Source organism: Sardina pilchardus, chromosome 14, assembly GCF_963854185.1.
Source record: "Sardina pilchardus chromosome 14, fSarPil1.1, whole genome shotgun sequence".
In the NCBI taxonomy this organism is placed as follows: Eukaryota; Metazoa; Chordata; class Actinopteri; order Clupeiformes; family Clupeidae; genus Sardina; species Sardina pilchardus.
The window spans coordinates 12,909,217-12,935,798 of NC_085007.1; the positions used below are offsets into that span (position 1 = coordinate 12,909,217).

The 26,582-nt window shown below is 46.2% G+C and overlaps 1 protein-coding gene across 1 annotated transcript; it reads left to right on the top strand.

The window, feature by feature from the left end:
* The first annotated feature begins 551 nt into the window (after nucleotides 1-551).
* On the top strand, nucleotides 552-16,403 carry ssh1b (slingshot protein phosphatase 1b). The gene is made up of 16 exons (XM_062554847.1): nucleotides 552-632; nucleotides 2,474-2,511; nucleotides 5,647-5,753; nucleotides 7,072-7,136; nucleotides 7,522-7,643; nucleotides 8,164-8,232; nucleotides 8,719-8,784; nucleotides 9,802-9,996; nucleotides 10,661-10,754; nucleotides 11,178-11,306; nucleotides 11,706-11,752; nucleotides 12,006-12,152; nucleotides 12,733-12,933; nucleotides 13,594-13,655; nucleotides 13,752-14,275; nucleotides 15,105-16,403. The coding sequence occupies exons 1-16, from the start codon at nucleotides 552-554 to the stop codon at nucleotides 16,401-16,403; spliced, it is 3,246 nt and encodes a 1,081-aa protein (XP_062410831.1).
* The last annotated feature ends 10,179 nt before the right edge of the window (nucleotides 16,404-26,582 follow it).

A 26,582-nucleotide genomic window follows, 5' to 3' on the forward strand; every position in this document is an offset into this window, starting at 1 on the left:
GTCGATGCCGCGGCTTGACATTTAAGAAGTTGCAGGTGGCTTTAAAAACCAACACCAGCCTATCGATTGCGGGGAGAGACCGATAGGAAGGCTCTGGCTAAAGTCACCTTCACACTCGCGTTGGCTTGGCCACTCGCCTCTGATAGCTTGCTAAGTGACTGACGTAATGTATCATGGCACTGGCATCACACCAGTATCCAACATCCACACGCTGCTGCAGTCTAGTCTCTGTGGTTCGTGATGGACGATACGAGCTGTTTACTTCAGCCCAGCCGCAACAGTGCAAACGTGTAGGCTACGACTCAAACCGAGTATAATGGATATTACCGTTTTGGCGTCATCAAGCGAATGCCCACGGGGATTTAAGAAAAACAACGACACGAAGTGCCAAAGCCGATGATGGGTTTATCGTTACCGGGATGGTGAAATCGGGCGCTAAAAATATTTAATGCTGTCTTGATCATTTCCTCTGGACGGACTGGACATTCACTTGACAGAGGGCACATAGGTTTCCTTTGGCCGAGGACTCGCGTCCCCAGGTCACTTCAACCATGGCCCTGGTAACGCTGCAGCGCTCCCCCACCCCGAGTGCAGCATCCACTGCCAGCACCGGCGCCAGCACCGCGGGGGAGGTAAGCGGAGGCGGAGAGCCGTGCAGGGACTCGGCAACAGAGGCAGAGCCGGGGAGGAAACGCCGTGGATGCGTGTAGGGACCGGGTATCTAGCGGCAGGCCCTGACATTGATGCAGACTTGATGGATAGAGATTGTTTAACCCAGCGATGCGCTGTTTTCCATCCCTGTCAAAATAACTAAAATAAATCAGCTCGAGTGCATTGATATGACGGCACCTGCTTTAACAAAAAACCGTGACAAGCACTTTTAGACTGCTAGTAGTGCTAGCTGCTGTCGGCATTTAGAGCTGAATCTGATTTCAGGGATTAAATCGTACAATGCCAGCTAGCTTGAACAATGCATTTCTGGTGAAGTTTTAACATATCCCGGTGAAGCGATGTTAATGTTTCATATATCATCACCTATGGCGTTATGATACATTGAATATACAATGTAACAACGCAAGAGTGATGGTTTAGAGTTCAGTTTTGGGACGTTACATTTGTATCAACAGCCTACGTTTTGCATGAACTAGCTGGGATTATCCAAATCCAAATCTCTTTTCCATGTCAACAATACAAAGTGACAGTCATATCATAATTACAGTTCTACACCGCTTTAGAAGTAGGCTAAACTGTAGGCTATGTGCTGTTTTCATATCACCCGTGATCAATGAATTGAGACTAGCCTATAGCTTGTATTAAGCACATCTGACGGCAGTGCGTTATTTGAGCCAAAATCTGTTTCCGTTTCTGCTTTTAATGGCACAGATATAGCCTAAGATTTGTATTCAGTTATCACTATCTTACATTATTTATTATGATCCAGGGTGGCCACACATGCAATATTGACAGACGTTCAACAGGGTGCGCCACCAGAACGTTGCTTGTGATGTTTTCAATTCAGTGGGCAACATCTTATTTAATTTGAATAAGCAGTGATAAGGCATCACCTTAGGATAGAAAGTCACGTGTTGTAAGTGGAAGTCTGGGTCTTAATCTCTTACGTAGGCCTACTAATCTGACAAATTAATTTCGCAAATCATAAACCCGACGCTTAAGTAGAAATGGCAGTTGAACGATAGTTTACTTTATGATGTAGCCCATGTAGGCTAATGGTAGCTTTACATCAGATATGCCATGACGCAGCACTCACACACATGCAAACGGTCACACACAGGCACGTCAGTGCAATAGTTGCTGGCTGCTCACCGTGCATACTGCCATGTTATCAGACCCGGGGGACTTCGCTGCAGCAATGATGTCATACTTACAGGGACCTCGCAGTTAGCCAAAAGTCGAGCTCATATTCCTTCTGTGACTTTGGCAAGAATTTGGGCCGCCGTAACCTCCGAAAGAGCTTTTACGCACAGCTTTACTGCAGCAAGAAAATATACTAGAAACAGGCTAATTAAAAATCCTTTCTCAAAATCTTTCTGGTAGAAGTAGCCTAATCACTTTGTCAGCAGTTCCCTGAAACAATTGCCTTATTGCACTTAAAGTGTCATGTCTATGTTGCACCTTGTGACTAATGCTACAGAATGTCTTACTCAGCTTTATGATACCTGTTGCAATAAGATATAAATCAATAGGTTTCAATAGGTTATAGATCACCACAAAGATCATATGTAAAGTCTCACTGTATTTACAGGACTCACAACACTGTGCACAACTCGTGTGAATCAGCTAGTGTGAAACTGTCATTCATATTCATAAGCTGCTATGTGAGGATATCAAATAAGTTATTGGAGTGACGGTAGGAAAGTGTGATATTAGATTACTCATTTGACTGTTGCCCTTGGAATGTAGAACAGAACATCATTGTCCTGACTGTTCCGTCTTGTGTTGCCTCTTCCTGCAGGATTTGGGGAGCGACGATGACCGAAAGGCCAACCAAAGGTGAGTGGAAGGCTTGTCTTTTCATCATTGTGCTGCTATCCACCTTAATGACGTTGACGTCTGAGTTGCCACTAAACATCTGTTGTTGTTGTTGTTGTTGCTGTTATGGGTTTACTGATTGACATGACGTGTATAGAAGGGATTTTCCTTTAGCCTTAAAAAAGAATTTTGTTCAGTTTTGCGGGTCAGAAGGTGGCTGGTGGCGATTGAAAGCACATGTGAATATTTCTGGGAAGCCTCACAATGCCTCTAGGCCTACAATTCAGCCTTTTCTTCACTAAGAAAATCTATTATCAGGATCAGGAATACGTTTACCAAAGCTGTGACCACTATGTGTACTACTAATGACTACTGTAGACATTTAGTCTGTAGACAATGCCTCTGTCGTCCTAAACTCAATGACACTTTGAAAAAGACAAAAACAGAAAAGCTACGAGTCCTTTTATTTTACTGATCATTCAGTGCCTTAGTGGACAGATCAGCACTAGTTCTTCCACTTTGAAAGTGTTATTATGAAGTGTAGCAGAGTACACTGATGTGGGTAAGTGTCCAGTATGATCTAAATGCCATTATCCTGGGCATTAGCTCATTTCTCATGAAACCCTGAGTGGGCAGACTTCATTGGTTTTGAAGTATCATCAGAACGGGCCGACTGGTAGGTGCTGCTGCTGCTGCTGCTGCTGCTGTTTGCTGTGTCAGGACGTGGTGCGGAGATATGACCCTTCCACACCAGTGTTCTCTCTCTCTCTCTGTCTCTCTCTCTCTCTCTCTCTCTCCCTATCTCCCTCTCTCTCTCTCTCTCTCTCTCTCTCTCTCTGTCTCTCTCTCTCTCTCGGACGCAGCGTGGCGGGAGGTCTTGCAGGGGTCTGACTCTCTCGTACTAGCATCTCACATTCAAAATTAGCCTGACCCAACACACACACACACACACACACTTATGCGCACACACACACACACACTCACATACACACACAGTCAATATGCACGCACACACACACACACACACACACACACACATGCTCACACACGCACACACACAGTCAGTATGCACGCACACACACACACACACACACACACACACACACACACACACACACACACACATAAACGCGCGCGCGCTCACACTAGTCAGTTGTCAGAGTGTGTGTGTGTGTGGATCTGGGCTGGCGGCTAACGGTTGTTGCATTGAGTGCGCTGCGTCGCTGCTCAGTCCGTGACTTAGATGCCAGGCAGAGATAATACCGACACTGCGTGTGGGCACAGCACAGAACAGCACAGAACAGAACAGCAGGAGCAACAACAGCACGGCACAGCACAGAACAGCACTGCACAGAACAGCAAGGAACAGCGCTGCACAGAACAGCACGGAACATCACAGTACAGATCAGCCGGAGCAACAACAGCCGAGCGAACATCCACAATCAACCATCTTCTTGTAGACAGGCAGACGGACGGACAGACAGACAGACAGACAGACAGAGATAGACACTCAGACAAACAGAGCGAGACTTCTGTGATCTTGAGTGAGTGTGAGGAGAAGGTCGAGAGGAATTCTATAGGATGCTTCTTGTGGTGGAGTCTCCGAACGAAGCCATGCTGAAGGTGTTGCCTTACTTCGGCCACTCTCAGACGGAGATCTGCAGACTGTAAGACTCTTTGGTGTGCAATGGGGTTTGGGGTTTGTGCTGGTGTTTGGTTTGTGATGCCCAAACGTGAGGAAACAGTAATTATGAAGGAAGATTTTAGAGAGCTACTTATTTTACCTGGGCGTCCTAAAGCCAATCACTTATACAGATGTTGTGTTTGTTCTCGATGTATGAAATATCATACTGTTATCTTTTAATAGTGAGTAATTTCAGTGTTTTCAAAGATAAAGATTTAAATGGGATTTGCTATGTTCAACACTTTTGACAGTCATATTATGGTAAATGTAGTTACAAACCTGCTCTAGGTTTGTAACCACGGACAAATAGTCCGTGGTGGAATGCAAACTTTTGACTCTTGAACAGTTCTCAATAGTGCATTGTAAATGTGTTGTGCATTCAATCGTTATGGTTGAGGCATTTCTCTTTGAGCCCATGTCCATATGCTAAACAGATGTCCTGTCAGCATTTCTCTGAGGTTGTTGCGTAACATGCATTAGACACGACATTCCAAGAATTTCCAAAAAGTTTCCCAGAGTCAACCAATTGAAGTGCATCATTATTTACCAATCATCTTTTCTTAGAATGCGTATGGGAAATGTCATCTTTATGTCCTTATCGTTATTAGAAATGTAAAGAGATTGTAAAACGCTCCATGTTGCATGCCAACACAAGGCACTTTGTCATGCTCTTTTTGCTGGTGTGTGTCAGAGGTTTCAGCCGGTCATCAGTTCAGGAAACAAAGCCGGTCTCTGTTCAGTGTTCTTGTGAGGCGTTCAGCCTTCAGAGCTGGTACTCTTGTAGGAAGGGCCATCTTTGTGCTACGGGGGCCTCGGTATCCGTCCACTTTGACCTTTTTTGCAGATCACAGGACAGCGGTTATTTCCTCAACGTTGTAAACGCTCCCCAGTCATTTCCGTCACGGCTGCATAAAGGCATAAAAAAGACTCGTCTTCCCAAGGCCCTGTCATTCATTTAAAGAGGTTTACCCAGTGCTATCTTCTTATCTTGGTTGTACCTGAGGAAAACGAATACAATGATCTGTTACAGCTTTCTTCAGATTTTCATCAGCTTTTTGTCTTATAAGTTTTTTTTTTTATGTTTTTTTATGAAGACACTTGCCGGGTGCTTTTTAACTAGTGAAAGATCCTGCCTGGTCGGTTGGTACTGGAATCTCATTTGAAATTAAGTGGATCTTCCCCTTTGATTCATCTGGCGTGGTCTCAAATGGGTGCAAATAGTGTGGTGTCAATGACAAACATATCAGTTGAGGATGCAGCTCTTCTAATTAGCGAAGCAAATTAGACATGAGGGCTGGCGATACAGACCATTTCACCCCCATTCTGTCCTCATGTGCGTTTTTACAAATGAGGGTCATTTGTCCTTGTCCCTGCTTTGGGGGTGGTGTGGTGGTGGTGGTGGTGTGTGTGTGGGGATGGGTGTCCAAATGGTGTAATCAACTTTTCTGTTCTCGCTGTCCGTTGCATTTCAGCCTCAGTGAGAGCTTCTTCATGGTCAAAGGGGCAGCGCTGTTTCTCCAGCAGGGCGGCAACAGCAACACACAGGCGCCCAGAACCCCAACGCACCACAAACACGCAGGTACGTCAACTCAGCCTACGTCACACAAGTCACCTGAAACTTTCTACATGGTGAAAGATCTACGTACTGCTATGAAAACCTACTGGTGAAATGTTTGTTGTTCAATAGCACTGTATAGTCTTTTGATAGTTTTTTTTTGCAATATAGTGGAACATAGTTGCAGAATTAATGCAACTGTGTTATTCCACATAACATATTCTAAGTATTGCCATGCAGCTTTGATAGCCATACTTAAGATTTGAAGTCGGTACATTCAGATGTAGCTCAAAGAACAAGATTCTTCAGAGCTGTTGCCACAACAACAATAGCCTATAGACGACTTTGGTTCTTATCTCTGATTTTGGTTCTTGTCCTGAAATCCAAGTTTACACTTTTATCAGTCAGATACTCGATCTGAGGAGTATTTGATTTCCCCTGTGAATCGAAAAATAAAGAACATCTCTGACAAGAATGACCACTCTGAAAAACAACAAAAAAAGACACAAAGACACAATGTATGATCTCCGCATTACCATATTATGTAATGAATTGGATTGGACAGACCGTCCAGCCTCCCTTTGGTCATAAACAAGTGCTTTAGGCGGAGCCTTTCCAAACAGCCAAATGGCTGTGGCAAAAGAAACTGAAGGATTGGAGGGTTAGGTTAATTAGTTCAAAGTTCAAAGTTCAAAGTTCAGTCATGCTCTGAATATTACACTCTAGGTTGTAAGACAGAAGGCACACTATTTTGTTACAGTATGTTCAAAGTCAATTATGTACTGACAAATTATGGCAAGTTGAATCACCAACAGTTCTTACGTAGCACGTAATCACACCACACATCACCCAAAACACATCACCCTGCCAGATGTGTACCATTATGCTCACCACACTACTCATGTGTTGCCCAGTAAGATGTCAAATGAGCGGACAGATGAAGATTTATAGGTTTTATAGTGTCAAATGCAATTTTGGAATGTGGAATGAGCAAATCAATTATTGCAAATCATTGCTCTCCCAGACCAGTCAATCCTTAATTAGTTGTTTAATTAACCTTAGTGTAGCAAGGGAGCTTTATGTGCATAGACCTTTGGCCTGTTGGACAGAATTTCAACAAAATTGTCCAGAGCTCCTTTCGAGAGGTGAGGGCATTCCGCAGCTGTTACAGTCCGGTAATGACCACACCTAAAGCCATACGTCCAGATCTCACACATCTACACACATCTGGATAAAATCTTGTAATTGTACTTTAAGATGTTGCGGATAGAAGCATCTGCAAAAATAAATGCATTTGATTGTGAATGTATGTCAGTGTGTACTCATAGTATGTTTCTTGCAGGTGACTTACCACAACACCTGCAGGTAATGATCAACACCCTTCGCTCGGAGGATCGTATTAAGCTGGTAAATATTCTTCTGTATTGCAAATTGCATCCCACCAAACAGATTATTCAAAATATTTGTTTAAATTGCAGACTTGTATGTACCTAGTGTCCCCCCTTACAGATTAGTTAATGTCCATGAACAGTTTGCAGATGCCTCAGATTTACTCTGATCATTGTGCATTTAGCTACAAATACAGTTTTTTTTCATTTGGTAATGAAATGCTGTATTTTGATATGACGAGCATTGTTATTCTACTTTACTGAGAACCCTGTGGTGCTGAAATGGACAGTGGTTCTCTAATTACTTGTGAGAATTCTCTTGAGTAATCTCTTTTTTTCTTCCTCTCTCTCTCTCTCTCTCTCTCTCTCTGCTTGTCTATCTGTCTGTCTTTCTCTCCTCTCAGGCTGTCAGGTTGGAAAGTGTCTGGTCTGATCGTGTGCGATACATGGTCGTTGTTTACACAAATGGGAGGCAAGATACGGAAGAAAACATTCTTTTAGGCATGGATTTCACAAACAAGGACAGGTGAGAAAGAAGTCACTCAACATGAACGTTGTTCAATTTTGCTAAAGACACAATCTCAAAATCACTCAAACTTCCTTTTTGATGATGTTGCCAAAAATACTTTATTGACATGAGGAGAAACCTGGGTTACCCCGAAGACCATTGTTAAACCGCACTCACGATAACAAAGGTGTCAGACAAACAAAAACTGAGAATCTTCAAAACAAACTGTCGGCACACTTCAGTCCATATGCAAGTTTTTAATTAAAAACTTGCATATGGACTGAAGTGTGCAGACAGTTTATTTTGAAGATGGTCTGAAAGACCAAAAAGTCTGTCTTTTATTTTTATTGCTTGATAGGGTATTATTGTAGGAGATAGGTAAAAAAGGTATTTCAGAGTTATTCTCTAAACTAAGTTTCAAACTCTGACTGCTTGGTAGGTCTTAGGCCCACTTCTGGTAGGTGATTCACTTTCTTTGGTAGAACCATCATCTTTACTGCATTAATATTCATGATCTGTGATGTTTGGATTTGTACAGCAAAAGTTGTTCGATTGGGATGGTTTTGCCTTTGTGGAGTGACACCAGTATACACTTGGATGGTGATGGGTGAGTGCCCAATCTTGTTATTTGTTTAATGTGGTTTAATATGATTTTGGTTTGGAATGGAATATTTTGATTTCATGACTGGACATGTATGCATGCCAGACCATACTACATGTATTGCTGAGTGGAAATACATCAATTTAGCTCCTGTAGGTGGTATGTTGCAAATTATACACTATATGGCATTTTAAAGGGAAGCAGTGGTTTACATTTGTTCTATACATTTTTGAAGAGATCATTGATGTACTACTAATAATAATAATATAAAATTATTATCTATATTATGATATTTGCTATATATTAGAATGGAATAGAAATTACTATCTTTATAGAATATTCTATATGAATCTGCTAATACGGCAAATCATTTTAAGGGCAGCATTTTGCTACTGTGTTCATGTTTTGTTCATCAGTGCTCTAGACACCGTTTCTCTGCTAATTCATGATCCAGCATGGATGTCCTGCTGTTTTATTTTTTCTCACCCACAGAGGCTTCAGTGTGAACACAGCTGGACGCTTGCACGTCTTCAAACCGGTGTCTGTCCAGGCCATGTGGTGAGCAGAGCACTTTTCTCAGGCTCTTGTTTTTTCCGTACACTTTGTTCTATTTTGAAATGACCCAGAAATAACCGAAATCTTTAAATATCAAACACCTCGGCCAATCAGGAGAGGCAAAAATGCCGAATGATTTCACTGCAGGACTTGATTGGTTTGCCAGAGCGGAGACAGTAGAAATTTGTGATAATGCACCCTCTGCTGGTTGCTAGGCAGACATGCCGAGGCAGGAAGGAAGTCAGATCTGTCCATTGTCACCAGCGAGGGGAGGGGGAGGAGGAAGAGGAGGGGGAGGGGGGGTGTTTGCTGTAAGATAAGCTGTCGGAGCGGGTGTGGCCATATTTGGTTCCTTTCTTGTGGCAGTATAGGACTGCTGATGGAATTTTCAAGCAGTTGTTTCAGCAAATGAATTCCCCTGGTGGGAAACCAATGTTTTTTGTTTTTTCTTTTTTTTGTATTTTATGTCTTACAAGCGAAACACTGTCTGTGATGCTATTTCATTCTATTATATCAATCTTAATTACCAAAGAAATAAACATTTTATTACATTTATTAAGTTTTGTTATATTTAATATTTGGAATTTAATTATAATACTTTACATTCATCTACTGGAATATTTCTTATGAATAATGATGAATGAATGTGTGTCTTCTGCAGCCTGCGCTAATGTGTGTTTGTGAGGCGTTGAGAGTGGTCAAATCCCTCTTGCTTCTCTGTCTCTGCTGGGTTGATATGTAGACCCAATCTAACTCCCCTGGCCCTAATGCTCACTCACTCCTTAGGAGCAAGATTAGCTGAATCAGCTCTTTTATATCGGGGCTGCCATTTCATTCCAGGGAAGAGATGAACTCGAAAAGGGAACTTGTGGACATTTCCTTCCGTAATAGTGCAGTTATATTAGAAGGGAGTAGACTAAATACAAATTAGTTTTGTCATGAAGAACAGTAAATCACAAAGGCCTCACTGTAAAGTTGATTTCTCTCTCTCTCTCTGTGTGTGTGTGTGGTTGTGTCCAGGTCCGCCCTGCAGGTCTTACACAAAGCCTGCGAGGTGTCGCGCAGGTACAACTACTTCCCCGGCGGGATGGCGCTCACCTGGACGGGCTACTACGAGAGCTGCATCTCCTCGGAGCAGAGCTGCATCAACGAGTGGAACGCCATGAGCGACCTGGAGACCACCCGGCCCGACTCACCCACCATGTTCACTGACAGGTAGCCTCCCGTCACCGTCCACCCCCCCCCCCCCCCCCCACTCCTAGATCCCTCATTTAATCGAGGGGTGAAGTGCAAAGTCATCCAATGAGCAAAGTGTCCTGTGCGTGTACTGTGGCATGTAGAAGCACTGAGCTAGGTTAATCCACCAATGTTTGTGCTTCGGATCTTGCTCATTGTATTGAATTAGCAAATAGATTTAGCTTTGTTATTAGATAAGCTTTTGTTTAGGCGTTGGACTTTGCACTTTGCCCACTATTTAAATTAGAACCCGTAGAGTGAGTTGTGTCGTCTCTATTAAATTATGTCACCCTTCCATGTCTTTGCCTAAAATCCTAAAAGGGGGGCTCGAGGTGTAAATATTTTGTAGCATTTATCAAGCCTTGAATTGTTTTCTTGAATGTTACGTAACACCATGGATAGTTTTGAATATTCTCTTTTCAATAAGTCTCTGTAAACTTGACTAAATGTCCCCTCTGTGGCCTACATGCACAATGATAAACCCTCAAGCATAGTAAAAATAGAAATACACTCGAGATATGCTGGCCTTGTTATGACCGCATGCGCTTGTGTGTGTGTGTGTGTGTGTGTGTGTGTGTGTGTGTGTGTGTGTGTACGTGTGTATGTGTGTATGTGCGTGTTTGTGTGTGTGTATGTTGGCCAGGCCGACGGAGAGAGAGCGAACCGAGTGTCTTATCAAGTCCAAATTGCGCAGTGTCATGATGTTCCAAGATCTGGAGAATGTCACCTCAAAGGAGGTAAGTGATTGTGTCAGATCTACAAAATACTATCAAATCATGCCAGATTTAAAAAAGATAAGTGATTGTGTCAGATCTACAAAATGCTATAAAATCATGCCAGAATTACTCTAATTTGCTGTACTGATGGGAATACATATTCTGTGTTATCCCTACAAAAATAACTAAGATTATGTTGAAGTGTATGCTATGATGAAGCATTTGGTATACAGTATTGTAAATAAGTCAAAGTGTCATATGTCTCTATGAAATGGCCATTATGATGAAGGTTTGTCATGTGATTGTGATTGTTTATTAGATGTTTGTGATTGTGATTATTTATTTGTTTATGAAGCCTATGAGCCACAATGCACCTACTTTAAAAAAAAACATCAGGCCTTGTAAAAACACAGTAAGGTAAGATTTCTCTCTTTCTCCCTTTAGATTCGCAACGAGTTAGAACAAAATATGAGCTGCAACCTCAAGGAGTACAAGGAGTTCATCGACAACGAGATGTTACTCATCCTAGGCCAGATGGACAAAGCCACACTTATATTCGACCATCTCTACTTGGTGAGAAGTCTCACATGATCTTAGCCGATAGCATGTTAAAGCCTGTTGTTGTGGTAAAGGCTACACACTCTGCAATTATGTTGGTTAGGGAACTGTGTTTCAGGTCATGAGTTCAATTTCCGGCTGACATTGTTTTGCCCCTGAGCAAGGCACTCAACCCCGAGGGGCTTCAGGGGGCCTGTCCCTGTAATTGTTCTCCGTAAGCTGACCTGGATAAGAGTGTCAGCAAAATCTATAAATAGTCATCAATAGTATATTTGCTATCATAAACAACAACACAATATACCAAGTAAACAGTGTTTATTATGGGCAGTCGGGGGTACTGTTCTTGTGATCTATTAGGAGGACATGTGTTCAGTTGTTATCAGTTCTCATCTGTGGTGATAACCTTTCCTCTAGGGCTCTGAGTGGAATGCTTCTAATCTGGAAGAGCTGCGAGACTTGGGGTACGTTACAAATCCAGCAGACTGGGTCACTCTGGAGTCCACATTAAAACTTGCACTTAAACACACACACATTCCAAATGGACTCTGATGTTGAAAGAATAATAATACAGACTGTTCATAAGTGACATTTGGTTTATGGCAACAAATGTATAGTAATAAAATAGCCTTAATTCTATTGTGATTTTATTTTGTTGCTGCTGCTGCTGTTGCTTTCTTAATTGTATCCAATTGATTTTCCTTGTGTTTGGTTTAGGGTGGGATACATCCTCAATGTCACCAGGGAGATTGACAACTTCTTCCCCGGCACATTTGCATATCATAATGTACGAGTTTACGACGAGGAGGCAACTGATCTGCTGGCTCATTGGAACGACACCTACAACTTCATTGTCAGAGCCAAGTAAGTTCACAGGCTTTCAGATTTAACACTATATAATATGTTCATATAGGCGGGGTGAACCCTGCCTGACCTGCCAGTGAATTTGGATTTCGCCGGGCAACTCAGGCTGGAAACCTGCACATCTATCGCTTCTGATTCCTGTCCACAACCTTTGGGTCCAATCACAAACTACCAAAAGATGCACCGGATCGTTGGTCTGATTGGTTGAAGGACTATCCAAGCGTACGGAGTCATTTGAATGATGCCCATTGATCACGCCTCTTGTGCAGTAGAAATAAAGCGCAGACTCCCCATACCAATGTTCAATTGTAAAATATTGAGCTGAGTATGGTGATAGCCAGACTAATGTTCATACACAGTATGCAGGGCCTTGCATGTCAAGCTGGATGCAGTGTAATATGTATTAATGATATTTCAGAAGCGGTATAAAATCTGTTCACACACCATTTATGAACATTTATGATCATTGTTGTGGCTCATGTTATTGCAAGCATAGGATGTTTTTAAATGAAGTATATGGCTGCTGGTGGCCTGGTGTGCTTTTAAGGATTTTGTGTGCATGTGTGTGTGGTGTTTGCAGGAAAAATCAGTCCAAGTGTCTGGTACACTGTAAAATGGGCGTGAGTCGATCAGCTTCGACGGTGATTGCTTACGCCATGAAGGAGTACGGCTGGTCCCTTGAGAAGGCGTTCAACTTTGTCAAACAGAAGAGGAGCATCGCCTGCCCCAACTCTGGCTTCATGAGACAACTGGCAGAGTACGAGGGCATCCTGGATGCCAGGTGAGACCAGTACCTAAGCGGCAGGGTTCTTGGACCATTCCGTCAGGGTTCCTGTACTTCAGCATCCGAGAACTAGTACCTCAGTATCGGAGTTTCTGTACCTTAGCATCAGGGATCCAGTACCCCAGCGTCAGTGTTCCAGTACATAAGTGTCAGAATTTGAGTGCCTCAAATAATTACTGCACAAATAATCACTCTAAAAATAATGTACATTATAACCAGTCTGTTCTGCAGAATTAATTGATTTTGACTTTCGGGTTTTCACAAACAGCGTTGGCTTCAATGACTTGATGCAACATCACATGTTGAAAATTTGGCATGGTTAACCATTGGAAGTGTGCAAGCTGTTTTCAGAAAATATTTGGATAAAGAACAGCCATTTTTGTAAACATTTATATCCAATCAATGCAGAACTTAAATGAGATGGAAGCATGTAACAAAACTGATCGATGATGAGTGTGTACAACAGCAAGTGACCACTGTACATTTCTATTCCTCTCTCTCTCTCTCGTCCTTTTCCTGTCTCTCTCTCTTTTTCCTCTGTTTCTCCATTCCTTTTCCTATGTTTCTCTTTATTCCTTTTACTCTGTCTCTCTATTCCCTTTCCTCTCTCTCTCTCTATTCTTTTTCCTCTATTTTTTTGTTGTTGTTGTTCTTCAGCAAACAAAGGCACAATAAGCTGTGGCATCCTGAGGGAGGGGGTGATGAGATGCCTGAGGGAGGTGGCCCGGAGGGAGAGTCCGGGGAGGGGGAGGAGTGGCTGCGGGAGGGAGGTGCCGCATCCGCGTCTCCCCACTGCTGTGGCGGCGGAGGAGGAGGAGGAGGAGGAGGAGGAGGAGGAGGTGCGGTGGAGATGGCGCCCCTGGACCAGCTCAACTACAACTACTACTTCCGCCGGCTCTCGGACACGGCTCTGGACAGCGAGCCCTCGACGCCGGTGCGCGGCCCGCCGCTCCTGGGCCTGGACCGCGTCTTCATCGAGATCGAGGACGTGGAGCGCGACGCGCTGCTGGACGACGACGGCTTCCCCGCGCCCACGCTGGGCCCGCCGCTCGGCGAGGGCACGGCGGCGCAGACCTGCGGCCGGCTGGAGCCCCTGGAGGACATGCGCCTGCGGCTGGAGTTCAGCACGGTGGAGGAGGAGGACGAGGAGGAGGCGCAGAAGGAGGAGGCCGAGATGGCGGCGTTCGCCAGCGGCGCGGCGGGCGAGGATGGCGGCGGCGGCGCCGTGTCTCGGTCGGCGTCGGGGACCTCGCTGTCCAACCTGAACCGCTTCAACAACGAGAATGCCAATAACAGTAATCGCCTCGCCAACAAGCGCAGCTGCCCACCCACCTTTGACGTGAGTGGGTCCTCCAGATTTAATTTCAGCCAATTACTGTTTAATGATGTTTGTCTGTCTTGCATGTCACCTTGAACAACCCATCGGAGGTCTATGGCCTTTGTGCTGTAAGGATGCATGCAAATGAGACATGTGGATGTGACTTGTGGAAGTGTTGGGCATTTTAAAGAAGACTATTACCTTCTCAAGCAGTACTAGTACAGAACAGACCAATTACGAAAGTGCTTCATTTTGACATAGAGAGTCCTCATCTTTTACAATACCACCCCAAGAGGTTACATTAACATGTAACTGTCAAAAAAGGCCATCTATGCTACCTTTTCAACACATGGGAATAAGTGGAGAGACCAGGGCGACGTTAGTCTCAAAAGCTGTTGGGCTGCAAGAGGCTCAGGAATTTAACTGACGTACTGAAGTGCTCAAAGGTGAAGGGTTTTGGAGGTTTATTATTTTTGATTCAACAAATGCAAGAAATGCCAGGTTATTGTTTCTCTTAACATTCCAGTTAAAGTTAAGGAAGGTTTCTGTTGACATTTTTCTCTGGTTATTCTGTTCATATTTGCTTTCTGAAGCATGCAAACCAAGAGTCTACAGAGAATTGCTATAGGAAATATTTGTTTGAAAGGTACAACATGATACCTACAGATATTGGAACAAAATGCGCACTCCCAAAATATTTTATTTAGTCTAACTATGATTATTAAATCAGTCATAATGAGATTTGTTAGGATATTGTTTCAGTGTGCGATATGTCATTTCCTTGTCTTTTGCACTGGAACAAACACAACCCTGACCATACATTTGTCTCCGTGTGTCTTCCTCTGTTTAGGACAGTGCTAGCATCAGAAACCCTTACAAGGTGAAGCCCTCTTACCAGTCGTGCCGGGACTGCCTGCGTCTGCCGTCGAATCGGCGCTGCGAGCGCTTGGCCGGGGGACGCACCCACCGCCTTAACCCCCCACGCCACTCCGCGCTTCCCACCATCTCCATCGAGCCCCCGCGGGCATCGGCGGCCAACCCCTTCGTCCCTTCGGCCGCGCGCCCCTCCTCCTCCTCCTCCTCCTCCTCTGCCCACATGCTTCAGATCCCGTCGGCCAGCTCCCGTGCCCCTCCTGCCCAGCCCCCCTGCAGCCACTTGTGTCGCTGTGGCCGGTGCCCTCGCTGTGCCAGTCGCGCGCTCCCCGGAATGGCCCCTCTGCCGATGGCGAGCCTGGAGGCGTACCGTCAGCAGCTGGTGTCGCCCATGAGCTGCGAGGAGCTCCAGCGGGACCTGCAGTGCCCCCTGGAGGCGGAGGACCTGGAGGAGCTGCAGGAGGAAGAGGAAGAGGAGGAGGCGGAAGAGAAGCGGAGAGGAAGGCAAGGAGGAGGAGCGGCGGCAGCGGCGGCGGCGGCTAGCACAGGGGCCATCAGCGAGCTGACGCTGCTCCAGCTGAGTCTGGACAGCGGAGAGAGGCCCGTCGTGGAGCTGCACCAGGAGGCCCTGTCTCTGGGGCCAGCCGCGAAGCTGCACCAGGAGGCCCTCGCGTTGACGCCAGCGGCGGAGCTGCATCAGAAGGACTCGTCGGGACACGCGGCGCTGACCACTGGCCTGGTGCGGCAGCGTCTGGAGCAGCTCTCCAGCCTGCCTCTAGAGGACGCCCTCCCCCGAGGGCCCCAGCCCGAGCTGATGGACGTCGTCAGGACTGGGGAGCAGACAGCGCCCCCTGGGCCTGTGGAGGAGATGGAAGTGGACGCCGGCAGTGGCAGCGTCAGCGTCAGCGTCGGCAGTGCCCAAGCTTTGGAGACTCCGATTTTTTCACCGGGCGGAGCGCTCCTGCCCTCCTCTCCCCTCGGGTGCTCCCTGACCCGCAGCTCCAGCAGCGACAGCCTCGCCAGCCTCGCCAGCGTGCGGGGCGGTCAGCCGGGGCTGGTGAGGCAGCGGGCGCAGGAGATCGAGGCGCGCATGCGGCTCGCGGGGCTCACCATCCCCTCCCCCCTCAAACGCTCCAACTCCCTGGCCAAGCTGGGAGACCTCACCCTCTCCACCCAGGACCTCTCCTCGCCCCCCTCCTCCCAGCTGTCCGACTCCAGCGGCCCTGCTCTCCGCCCCATTCTGGCCAAGTCCCATTCTGGGGTACCTCAAAGCTGACTCTCTCTCCCTCTCTCACTCTCTCTCTCTCTCTCTCTCTCTCTCTCTCTCACTCTCTCTCTCACTCTCACTCTCACTCTCTCTCTCTCTCTCTCTCTCTCTTTCCTTTCGTTTTCAAAACAGCAGGTCCCATTTACTGTTTGAAAACGTTTGACGAAACAATCACAAACTAGATCAAGATAACCTCGATGGGCTTCAGTCTTCTTTTAACTGAGCAGACTGGACCCCTCCCCCTTGACTTATGGATTCTGACAGTACTGTTACACACCGGTATATAACGATGACCTTTGGTCGTGTTGGTGCCCCCATATTACGACCCTTCCAAAACACAAAGCCCGGTCACCTGCTTTCAGTCCTCAGTCCCTCACACATCAAGACAATCCAGCTGTCAGCCTTCAATTACCTTTACACTTCACACCACAGGGCTGAGTGGGGCTCTGGTGGATGCCATGGAAAACTGACTTTCTCTGAGCTTTCAGCGACTCCTGATGTTCACGTTGTCAGGTGCCGAGGAGCCGAGGCAAAAAAAAGATTGATTGACACTTGATTTGATCACTGTTTCACCAGTACCCAACCCCCCCCCCCCCCCCCCCCCGCGCTCCCGCCCCCCCCACTTCCCCCAGAGAAGCACTTAGCTCTGTGTGTGTTTTGTCTTTTCTAACTCTCCTCTTTTCTTAGGTCTGTGGTACCGTTTGATGTGTGCGTCACAGTCAAACGCCATTGGCCCACGGCACTTAACCATGTGGTCGAGCGGTCATGGGAGGAAGTGTGGAGCATTATGTAATCCCCCGGCTGTACTTCCTCCTTAAGTTCAAGCGTCAGACCGCACAACAAGCCCGGGGCTTCCAACAGTGTCTCCTCACATCCCACAGAGACCCTTAATGTAATTTACCTGAGGCCGTTTACGGCACAAAAATACTGCCTGTGTTGTGCAAAAGCCGCACACTTAAAAAGAACAAGAGGAACAAGGCATGTGAGTTACCCAGGCAAGGAACCTTAGCGGCGGCAAAGGACTGGAGCTAGAGAACAAATGAAACGTGTCTGTTTTAAGATGAATGTCCATCTCGCCATATACTCTCGCGCTTTGACCTTAGTCGTGAAAAATGCCGACAGTGCAACATTTGGTCTTGGCTAGAAAAGAAAAAAAAAAAACAAGTTGAGTTCTGAGAAGTTTCCAAAAGCACAGACTTAAGTTAATCGTAACCCTTTTTACTCCAGATTTTTGTTTTCTCCAGCTTTGTATTTATTGTTGTGTTTATTTATTAGATAAACAGATTGTATTATTTAATATATGTATCAGAACACCTGTATGCAACTTAACACTGTTTACGTATGGTACCTAGTCGTATGCTCATAGTTTGTTTAAAGAAGCTTCGGAGAGAGATGCCACTGGTAGGCTACTGTGAATGCTTAGGTGCAATGAGAAAGCCATGGAAAACTAAAGACTGAAAGGTGTTCAGATTGTGTGGGTGTGTGCATGTGTGCCATGCCTGGACCATACATACCTGTGAGAAGGAAATCAAATCACTTATTGTCTTCAAATCAGATCTTTTTGACTGTGATCTGATTATATTTTTTTGCGTGTTTAAGTAGCATTACTTTCACTAATTATTTCCATTTTTTTCTGTCATTTTTTCATGTGTAGACAGATTACATTTTTTTTATTACAGGCCAAAATCAGAAAGCAGAAAATGACTCCGCAATTATCTTTTTGTCAACTGTTGTTGCCTAAAATAAAAGCTCTGATTGATGGGTTTCCCCCCAAGGCCATAAACCAAGCCATTCTCTACACTTAGTGGTAGGATCAGGACATTTTTGCCAATAACATACAGTAAATAACAACAGAAGTGAGTATGCCACTGTGCAATATTTCTTAAATGGCAAATGATCCAAAATTGCATCACTTGTCGGTATAGAGAATTTGCTCTTTTGTGAAATTAAAAAAGGCAACTTTATATTTACTGTAGTCAATCCTCTCAATAATTGCATTATTAACCATCAACCGTTGTTGGATGTCTATTTGACATTTGAGTGATATTTCACAGGGATGTAGGCTACTCACTTCAGTTTTATACTGTGTAAAGCATTCTGTCTCTTAGCCATTGAGTAGAAAATTCTGGTGCAACCTTTAAACCCTAACCCATGTGAACAATTATCAACTGTCATGTGACAGAACTAAGATGTCATATGATGATTATATGATGCACAACCCCATTTGACATGCCATGCCATGCCAGCTTTTGAGCATATCAGCTTCTGAATCTTTAGCATATGTGTGGCCTCTCCTGGGTCTGCTCCATGTTTGCAGTCAGTGTACTGAAGGATTGTCGCTATCTCCATTACGGCTTATGTCGCATATATACATAAGTGCCTTATGTCTGGCCATCAAGCCATTGCGTTGTGTTGGTAGCTTTGTGCACTCCAAAGCGGTCTCTGTTTCTTTTGTTATGTACTTGCTTCTTGCCATCCTTCTGCTTACAGTGTTCTCTCTCTCTTTAAGAAAAAAGGAAAAAAACAAACGAGTCACAAGATTTGTGAACCCACCCAAACTAGCATTAAGCATGGCTGGCAACGATTGAGATAATTTACGACGCCCCTTTTCCCCACCCCACACTTGCATATGCACACATTCACACACACACACACACACGCATAAACACACACACACACACACACACACAGGACAGACTGTTGCGTATATTTTGACATTGTTTAGACCAAAGTCCTCTTTCGGTAAGAGGTATTTTGGAGAGCATGTGTATGTCATTGTTTGATTGTTTGGAGATTCAAATTCCAGACAGTTGGGTCATTGGCCCATCTTGTCTGACAATCCAACACCAAGTTAACCGCACCTTAGCTGAGAAAGAGAGAGAGAGAAAGAAAGAGAGAGAGAGAGAGAGGAAGAGGTGAGACTGACAAATCATTCATGCCAAAAGTGCAGGGGGTATTTCACAAAGTTAGGTTGCTTTCGTGAGCTACCCAGATTAATTTTCCACTGTGGAAACCTATGGGGTGAAAAGTGCCATTTGGGTTTTTTCCTCTGTACAGATAGCTGGGTAACTCAGAATGGCAGCTTTGTGGAGTACCTTGCAGGTTTGTGACACACTTTGGTGTTGACATATGGCAATCGCAGCTTAAATGAAAAGGAAAAAAAATCCTTTTTTTGTTTTATTTTGTTTAATTTCTTAAATGGTATGCAAGCGTGAAAGAAATCAAAAAGCAAAATAAGCTTGCTTTAAGTGACTTCACTTTTTGTTAACATTAACTTTTTTATTTAAGCTGTGACTTTTTTGTATTACCACACTGTACATTGACTACGTTGAAGATGGGTTTCTTTTTTTTACATTTTGTTGACATTCTGTACTGTACTGTGTATGACTGAAATAAACAGTATCCTTTATGCATCAGCTGTCCAACTTTGTCTCTGTAAGATTACATGTCAGCAGTAGACTAGACTACAACCATTCCACTTAATTTCAGCTGTTTCTCTACAATATTAGCACCATTGTGCTGAGATTAGATAGGCTACTGAGTGGGGAAATAACATGGGGAAGGGACATGATCCTACTCTCCGGCCGTCTTCTGTGTCCAGCATAGGTTTCGCTGAGTCTTTGTCTCTGTGTGTGTTGGGTGAACTAAATGCGCGTACCGGGCAACAGTTATTGAATTAGGGAAATGTGGTCATTCACATCACGGGGATGGGAGGAAGAGTCTGGGAGCTTATCAGGCACAGGCTTAGCTCACACAGGAGTCTCTGTGGTCCAGAAAACGCTAGAGGCGAAGGCAGGAGTATCCACCAAGCCTGGGAGAGTATGCTCTCTTAACACGGGACATTGCCTGGGAGAAAGACAATGACTGATTAGCAGTATTATAGGACCATCATATAGTGCCATTACTTTGAGGTACTGACCTCGCAAGGACAGCAGACAGGTACTGAAACTTTTTTGCTTTGACATTTTTGGTGTTGTTGATTGTGTTTCTGTTGTAAGGTAATTCAGATCAGTTCATAGTGTATAGAAGTATGACACTCAGAACAGACAGTGTGGAACACACATATGGGTTGTATAAGCTGGTTGAGACTGTGTTACTATCTACAAGCTGAAACAGTGTAACTATTAGTAGTAGTGTAGCATTAGTGTAATGTAAAAGACTTCTGTTGAAGTAGCCTGTAATGTCAGTTGTGCAGTGGAGAACACCTAGAGGCATTTGGTTATGTGTAGTTGCTGCCAGATAATAAGAGGGTGAAGGGAGATCAAGAAAAACGTTTGTTAGTGATGGATTTTTGAGCACACACAAATTTGCCACACACTAATTGTGTTAGATGTGTTAAGGCATTTCTCAGAAGCACAGAGCGGCTCATTCACGTCGTCCAAAAAGTTGCTCGGCGAGAGAATCATTAGCGGCAGAGATTACTGGGCACGGGCCCAGGAATGACAGGGAGACTTAAGGCCTCCGGGGGCGACAGACATGACGTGCGCAGGATCGGTGCCTGCTTGTATCACCGTCAGGAAAGCCACACCGTGAACAAACTAGCAGAAACGGGCATTCAGCTTGCCTTTTCTCCTGTCCATTGACCAGTGCTATATCCGACAGTCTCTCCCTCTATCCTCCTGTCACTCCCCTCACCAATGCTATTTAAAAAGCGGCGAAGAAAAAAAAAGTGCCATTTGGATATCTGTTTTACAGCCTGTTTTATGTGTCTGTACGAGAATAGCGCAGCTATATCCATTTCCTGCCAGAGAACATGTACACGAGCACTGGACAGTTACTTTTTCAGTAAAAGGGTTCTTGTATGTTAATGTCAGATGAGTCTCCCGGGTTTGTTTGGCTGGATTGTTTTGCCTCTGTCGTGACTTTGCGTAATAGATACTTCTGTTCTCACATGATGTAGGAGAGGGGGATGAGTGTGTGTGTGTGTGTGTGTGTGTGTGTGTGTGTGTGTGTGTGTGTTAAGGGGAGGTAGGAAACGGGATGAAGGAATGGGAAAAAGACAACGCGCTTGAGGAGTTAACAACTCCTTGGTCAGGGAGGGACAAGCTTTGCAAAAAATGGAATTGAATTCAATTTGACTTATATAGCACCAATAATGACTAAAATTGTCACATGGTAGCAAAGAAAAACTCCTTTTGCCAGGAAGAACATTAGCCAACATGCTGGCCATCTTCAGGATATCAAAACAAAATAGAAATAGTTTCATTTGGTCCTTTTGCAGTAGTCAGTGTCCACTTCCAATAGTCTATGATGACCTGGAGGATGTTCCTCTTACAATGGTTTGTGTCACCCCTATGCCAAAAGGAGAGGGTAGGGGAGAGCCTAACAACGGAGTGTTGTTATGGATGTTTTCGTCAGCTGCTGTCATTATGACAAACAGTAGACCCACGTCTTAAAATAACCACTTAGATTTATGATCTAACATTGTGTACTTGGAGCTTCACGTCACAAGCAGAAAAAAAAACTGTTCACTATCACCAATTTTGTTTCACCTTTGACTTGAATCATAACCATTCTAGATCCTCTAAATGGGTTCAAATGGTAAACACAGAATGGGTCATAGCAACTTTTCAACACCATTGAGGTCTAGAATAGAACAAGGAGCAATGAGACGGATAGACCAATAGGGTCAAGGACCCCAGCGACTCTCTCTGTCCTCAGTCTCTTGTCACCCACCGCCCAAATGAATGAATGTATCACATGCTGGCGCCTATGTCTTGGCAGCACTTCAGTGAAGGGTTTTCAATACACAAATGCTCAATTCACCAGGCTGCCAGATGATTTGGTCTCTTACTGAGGAATATCTACTGCCTCACAGGGTCTTTGGTGGGGGGGGGGATGTTGACAGATTTTCATCATAACAATAATATTAAATAAATCGATAAAAATATTAAAAGTTGAAAAAAATCAAAGCGTTTTGCCGCTGTCACTCAGAATTCTGTGAGCCATTTTGACATTCCTGAGGTTTGTCTTTAGAGTTCTGCCTTTGAATGACCTCACAGGGAGCAATCTTTTAAATCCTCAGATAAAAATAACCAATGACTAGCCTTCCAAAATCCATATGCCTTTTTATGGTTCCTAATTTAAACAATTACAAACCATCTCCTTTCTAAGTTTGAGTCTGAGCCTATAAAGCCTGAGATGAACCTTAGGGTAGGACTCTTCATAGCAGCTCAGATGAGCATTGTTTTATGCACTGATATTCAGGTCATCCAGACTCATTATACATTTCTGTGCCAGTCATAACATGCATCTCGCCATAAGTGGAATAATTTCATTGATAGCCCAGACCTTGGGTTCACACCAAGGCTAGACATGTCTGTTAGGCACCATTGTGTATATTTGGAGTCATACTCACCCAGTTCTGTCTCTCTCTCTCTTTCTCTCTCTCTCTTTCTCCCCCCCTCTCTCTCTCTCCTTTCTGGTTTTATGTGACCTTCGCACCCATTGACAGATCTTCTCTTCCAGTTGTCCTGCTTCCATTTTGGCCCTCTGACTCACTACAGTGAGAGCCTTTTTTAATTATAGACACCACTACATTCCTGAAATGCAGAATGAGAGAGGGGGTAGAGAGAGATAGAGAGAGAGAGTGGGAGAGAGAGAGAGAGAAACAGAGAGAGAGAGTGGGGGATGTAGATAAACTCTAATGGCATGTCAGCCCCATGTCACCGTCAGGTGGTCCTAAAGCCTGGCCACAGGTTGAACAGGAACATGCACTGATGTCTGTTTTCCACAGGAGATATGGGGCAGAAGCAGGACAAGCTGTCCGGCACGGATGGAGGCTCCCCCACCGGCGGTGCTGGCACCAGCGGGCTCGACGGAGAGGGCCAGGCGCACCAGAGAGCACCAGGCAGCCGAGATGACACCCAGTCGGAATACAGCACCGAGTGGGACACCAGCGACAGCGAGACGGAGGTGTCCCCTACGCCCGACACGGCAGCCGACGAACACGCCTGTTGGGCTGACCCCATGACAGAGCCAGTCAGGGAGCTGGCAGTGAGACCTGACCTCAACACTGGCGACAATCCCTCCCCCGAGAGTGGAGTAGGAGGAGGAGGAGAAGGAGAGGGGGGGTTGGACAGGGGTGGCGAGAGCAAAGCTGTTCCACTCGGCAATCCGAAACCAGACACTCGGACGAGGCCGGAGGGAACGGTGCATAGCACGCAATCCCAAGCACGTGTTGAGTTTGCCACCGAGACGAACCCGGGTCAAGCGGAGAGAGCCAAAACGAGAGCGCGAGCGGACGGCTCTACAGCTTCTGATCAGGGACGGTCAGGAGAAGTGGCGGCGTTGGCGAGTGGACTGATTGACTCAGAGGGCATGGCTCACCGGATTGCTACGCAGAGAAGCGAAGATGCCATGGACTCTCCCAGGCAGACTCATCCAACCAATACTGCAGAGGAGGACTTTGTTGTGCTAGAAACAAACACCCCCTCATCTCAGCCTGACAGTCGGAATAAAAGCACGGACAAGAACCACAGAGAAATCACCACGGCCTCAGAGAGAGGGGACACCGCAGGATCAAACATCCCGGGAGAAAAAGAGGATAAAAAGATGGGAGTTGGAAGTGCGGCTGATGTTCCTGAAGCAAGAGCGGATCTTAAGGATCGACAGGGCGCCACAGGAAGAAAGATTGATGCCGCCCAGCAGCGTGCCCTTTCTTCCAGCGCAGTTCGGGGGCCAGCAGAGGACAGGCAGCCAAGCACCTCCGCCGGGACGAGTCACAGGGTAAGGACTGATAATAGACCCCTGTCATCCCCACCTCCCGTGGACAAGACCGACCAAATTGGTAATTTACTGCCACATGGTCCGCCGCCGTCCCAGGGCAAAGCGGCTGCCTGTCCGCCCGCCCGCGACCGTAACCATCCCCCGTCTGCGCCTCCACGCCGAGACGGTTCTCTGGATGTTTCAGGTGCCACTGAGAACAAAAACGCTGACAATCCCTCGGGGGTTAAACGGGATAGCGTACCTAGAAACATCCAAGCTCTTTCCACTGCGTCGGATCCAGACGGGGATTTAAAGCTGGGCACTGACACGGCTAAGGCTCGTCGGACTGAAAGAGGCTCAGGGGCTCACAGCAGCCTTAGGTCTGACCAGGGGGATGAGATGGTCAAGAAGACTCTGCCAGGAATGGAACACAGAGACGTGCATTCTAACTCGAGCCAGGGCAGAGGTGAAATAACACCGCTGTCTCGTCAGACTGACCAATCAAAGGACAGGGATGCCTTAGGGGCCCGCGGTCAGATGGCAAATGCAGGCTCTTCGTCAGGCGACACGGTCCGCACCACTGCTGAGGCAGGTGGTCATCACGGCTCTGATAATAGCCAGGACACGCTGCGTCAGAAAAATGTTAATTGGCCCAATCAGAAGATTGGAGAGAACTTGGAGTCAGAGGCCTCCAGCACATTCCAGTCAGATAGACAAGCGGTGTGCATGGAAAGCAACAAGCCTGCCAAAATGGCAGCAGTAGCAGCAGGAGCCACTGGCACAGAAGAGTGTAGAAAAGAAGCTCATAAACAACCCATCGGTGTAACCCAAGAGCTTGCCACTGGCGTGGCTAGTGCTGCTGACACTCAGAGGGCAGCAGAAAAGGTGTCAGGTACGCCGTCTATGAATGCAACGAAGGGTCAAAAGCCAAAACACGGGGTCGCCTCCGTGGTTCCGAAAACGAAGATCCAGCAGGCAACCAAGGGAGCGCCGACGGAGTCAGGCCACGATTCTGGGTCCAGTAGATCCACCAATGGCAGACACACAGACTCTCATCCATCAGCCAATCACAACACCACAGCAGAGCGAGCGCAGACTAATGCCTCCTCTCATCCAAATGAGCAGGTGTGGTCAGAGGACAGTGACATTGTCCTCTCCCAATGCATCCCGTTTGAATGCGAAGACTACGAGAAATTGCAGGTCACAGCCACAAATAAGAGACAGCGAGGACCTATCTGTTTAACTGCTGTGGTCACCGTCCCCCCACAAATACTATCACTGGCCGAATCAAAACGGGTGACAGAAGAGAACCATTCATTTCCAGTGAACGACACGCAGGCTCAGCACGAACCCCACACCACCACCCAACCCGAGGAGGAAACATCTCTGGAAAGAAGAGCCAAAGCCAAGGGGCCTCCTCCACCTGTTCCCAAGAAGCCCAAGAACCCCTTCATCAAGGCTGCCCGTACCACTGTCTCCCCCAAGGCCCCTGAGGAGAAGTGCCGATACATCGACCACCTCCTCCTTGACATCAAGCAGGCACGCCGCGACTCCTTCGAGACATTTCCGGACGACAGCTGTACCAGTCCAACAGATCCCGTGCGCAGTCCGTTTGCACCACCTTACATGCACATGACGGAGGAGTACAACCCTGTATACGATGATATTCTGTCACCGTCAGACGATGACAGAATCTACTACGTCAGACCAGACTTTGAGATGATGGCAAAAATGGCAGGCGTCTGTGCCGAAGAAGGGTCACGTCATTTAGACATGTACCCCATGGAGTATATGTATGAGGAAGAAGCAAACATGAAGGGCCCACCACCACCCGTGCCAAAGAAACCAAGGAATCCATTTGCCCAGACAGACAGACCAAGCTCATCACCACCAACCTCCAATTTTGAGGTCGAAGGTGTAGAGGTGACCGATTACCCTGTAGAAGATGAAGAGATCCCCCCTGAAATGCATATGCACGGTGAAATGTACGGGATAGAGGCTGAATCCAGAGGAAGGGAGAGGGAGTATGAGAAGAGGCATAGAGCCAGAGAGAGGGTCAAGCCAGAGTTTGTCATGGAGAGTGACCCGAGGGAGGCGAGGCACAGGAGGCATGAAAGAGAAAAAACTGACCTCGACATGATGCTGGACGAACCTGAATTGAGACACAGAGTCCGCGAGAGAGATAGCCTTGACCTCGACGTGCAGAGCGAACCCAGAGACATGAGACACAGAGTCCGCGAGAGAGACGTGCAGAGAGAGGCGAGCGAGGTGAGACGTGGAGCCCGCGAAAGATTCGACCTCGACTTCGACTCGCAGGTGGAGCCCGACGAGACGGCCCCCGAGACGAAACCACACAGAGCCGCTGAGAGAGCAAGGAGCCACACACTCCCCACCGACACCAGAGCTGCTGATGATTCCAATGATGTGGACCGGTACAAGCCCGTCTACGAGCTGATCAAGGAGACCAACCTCAAGCAGGAC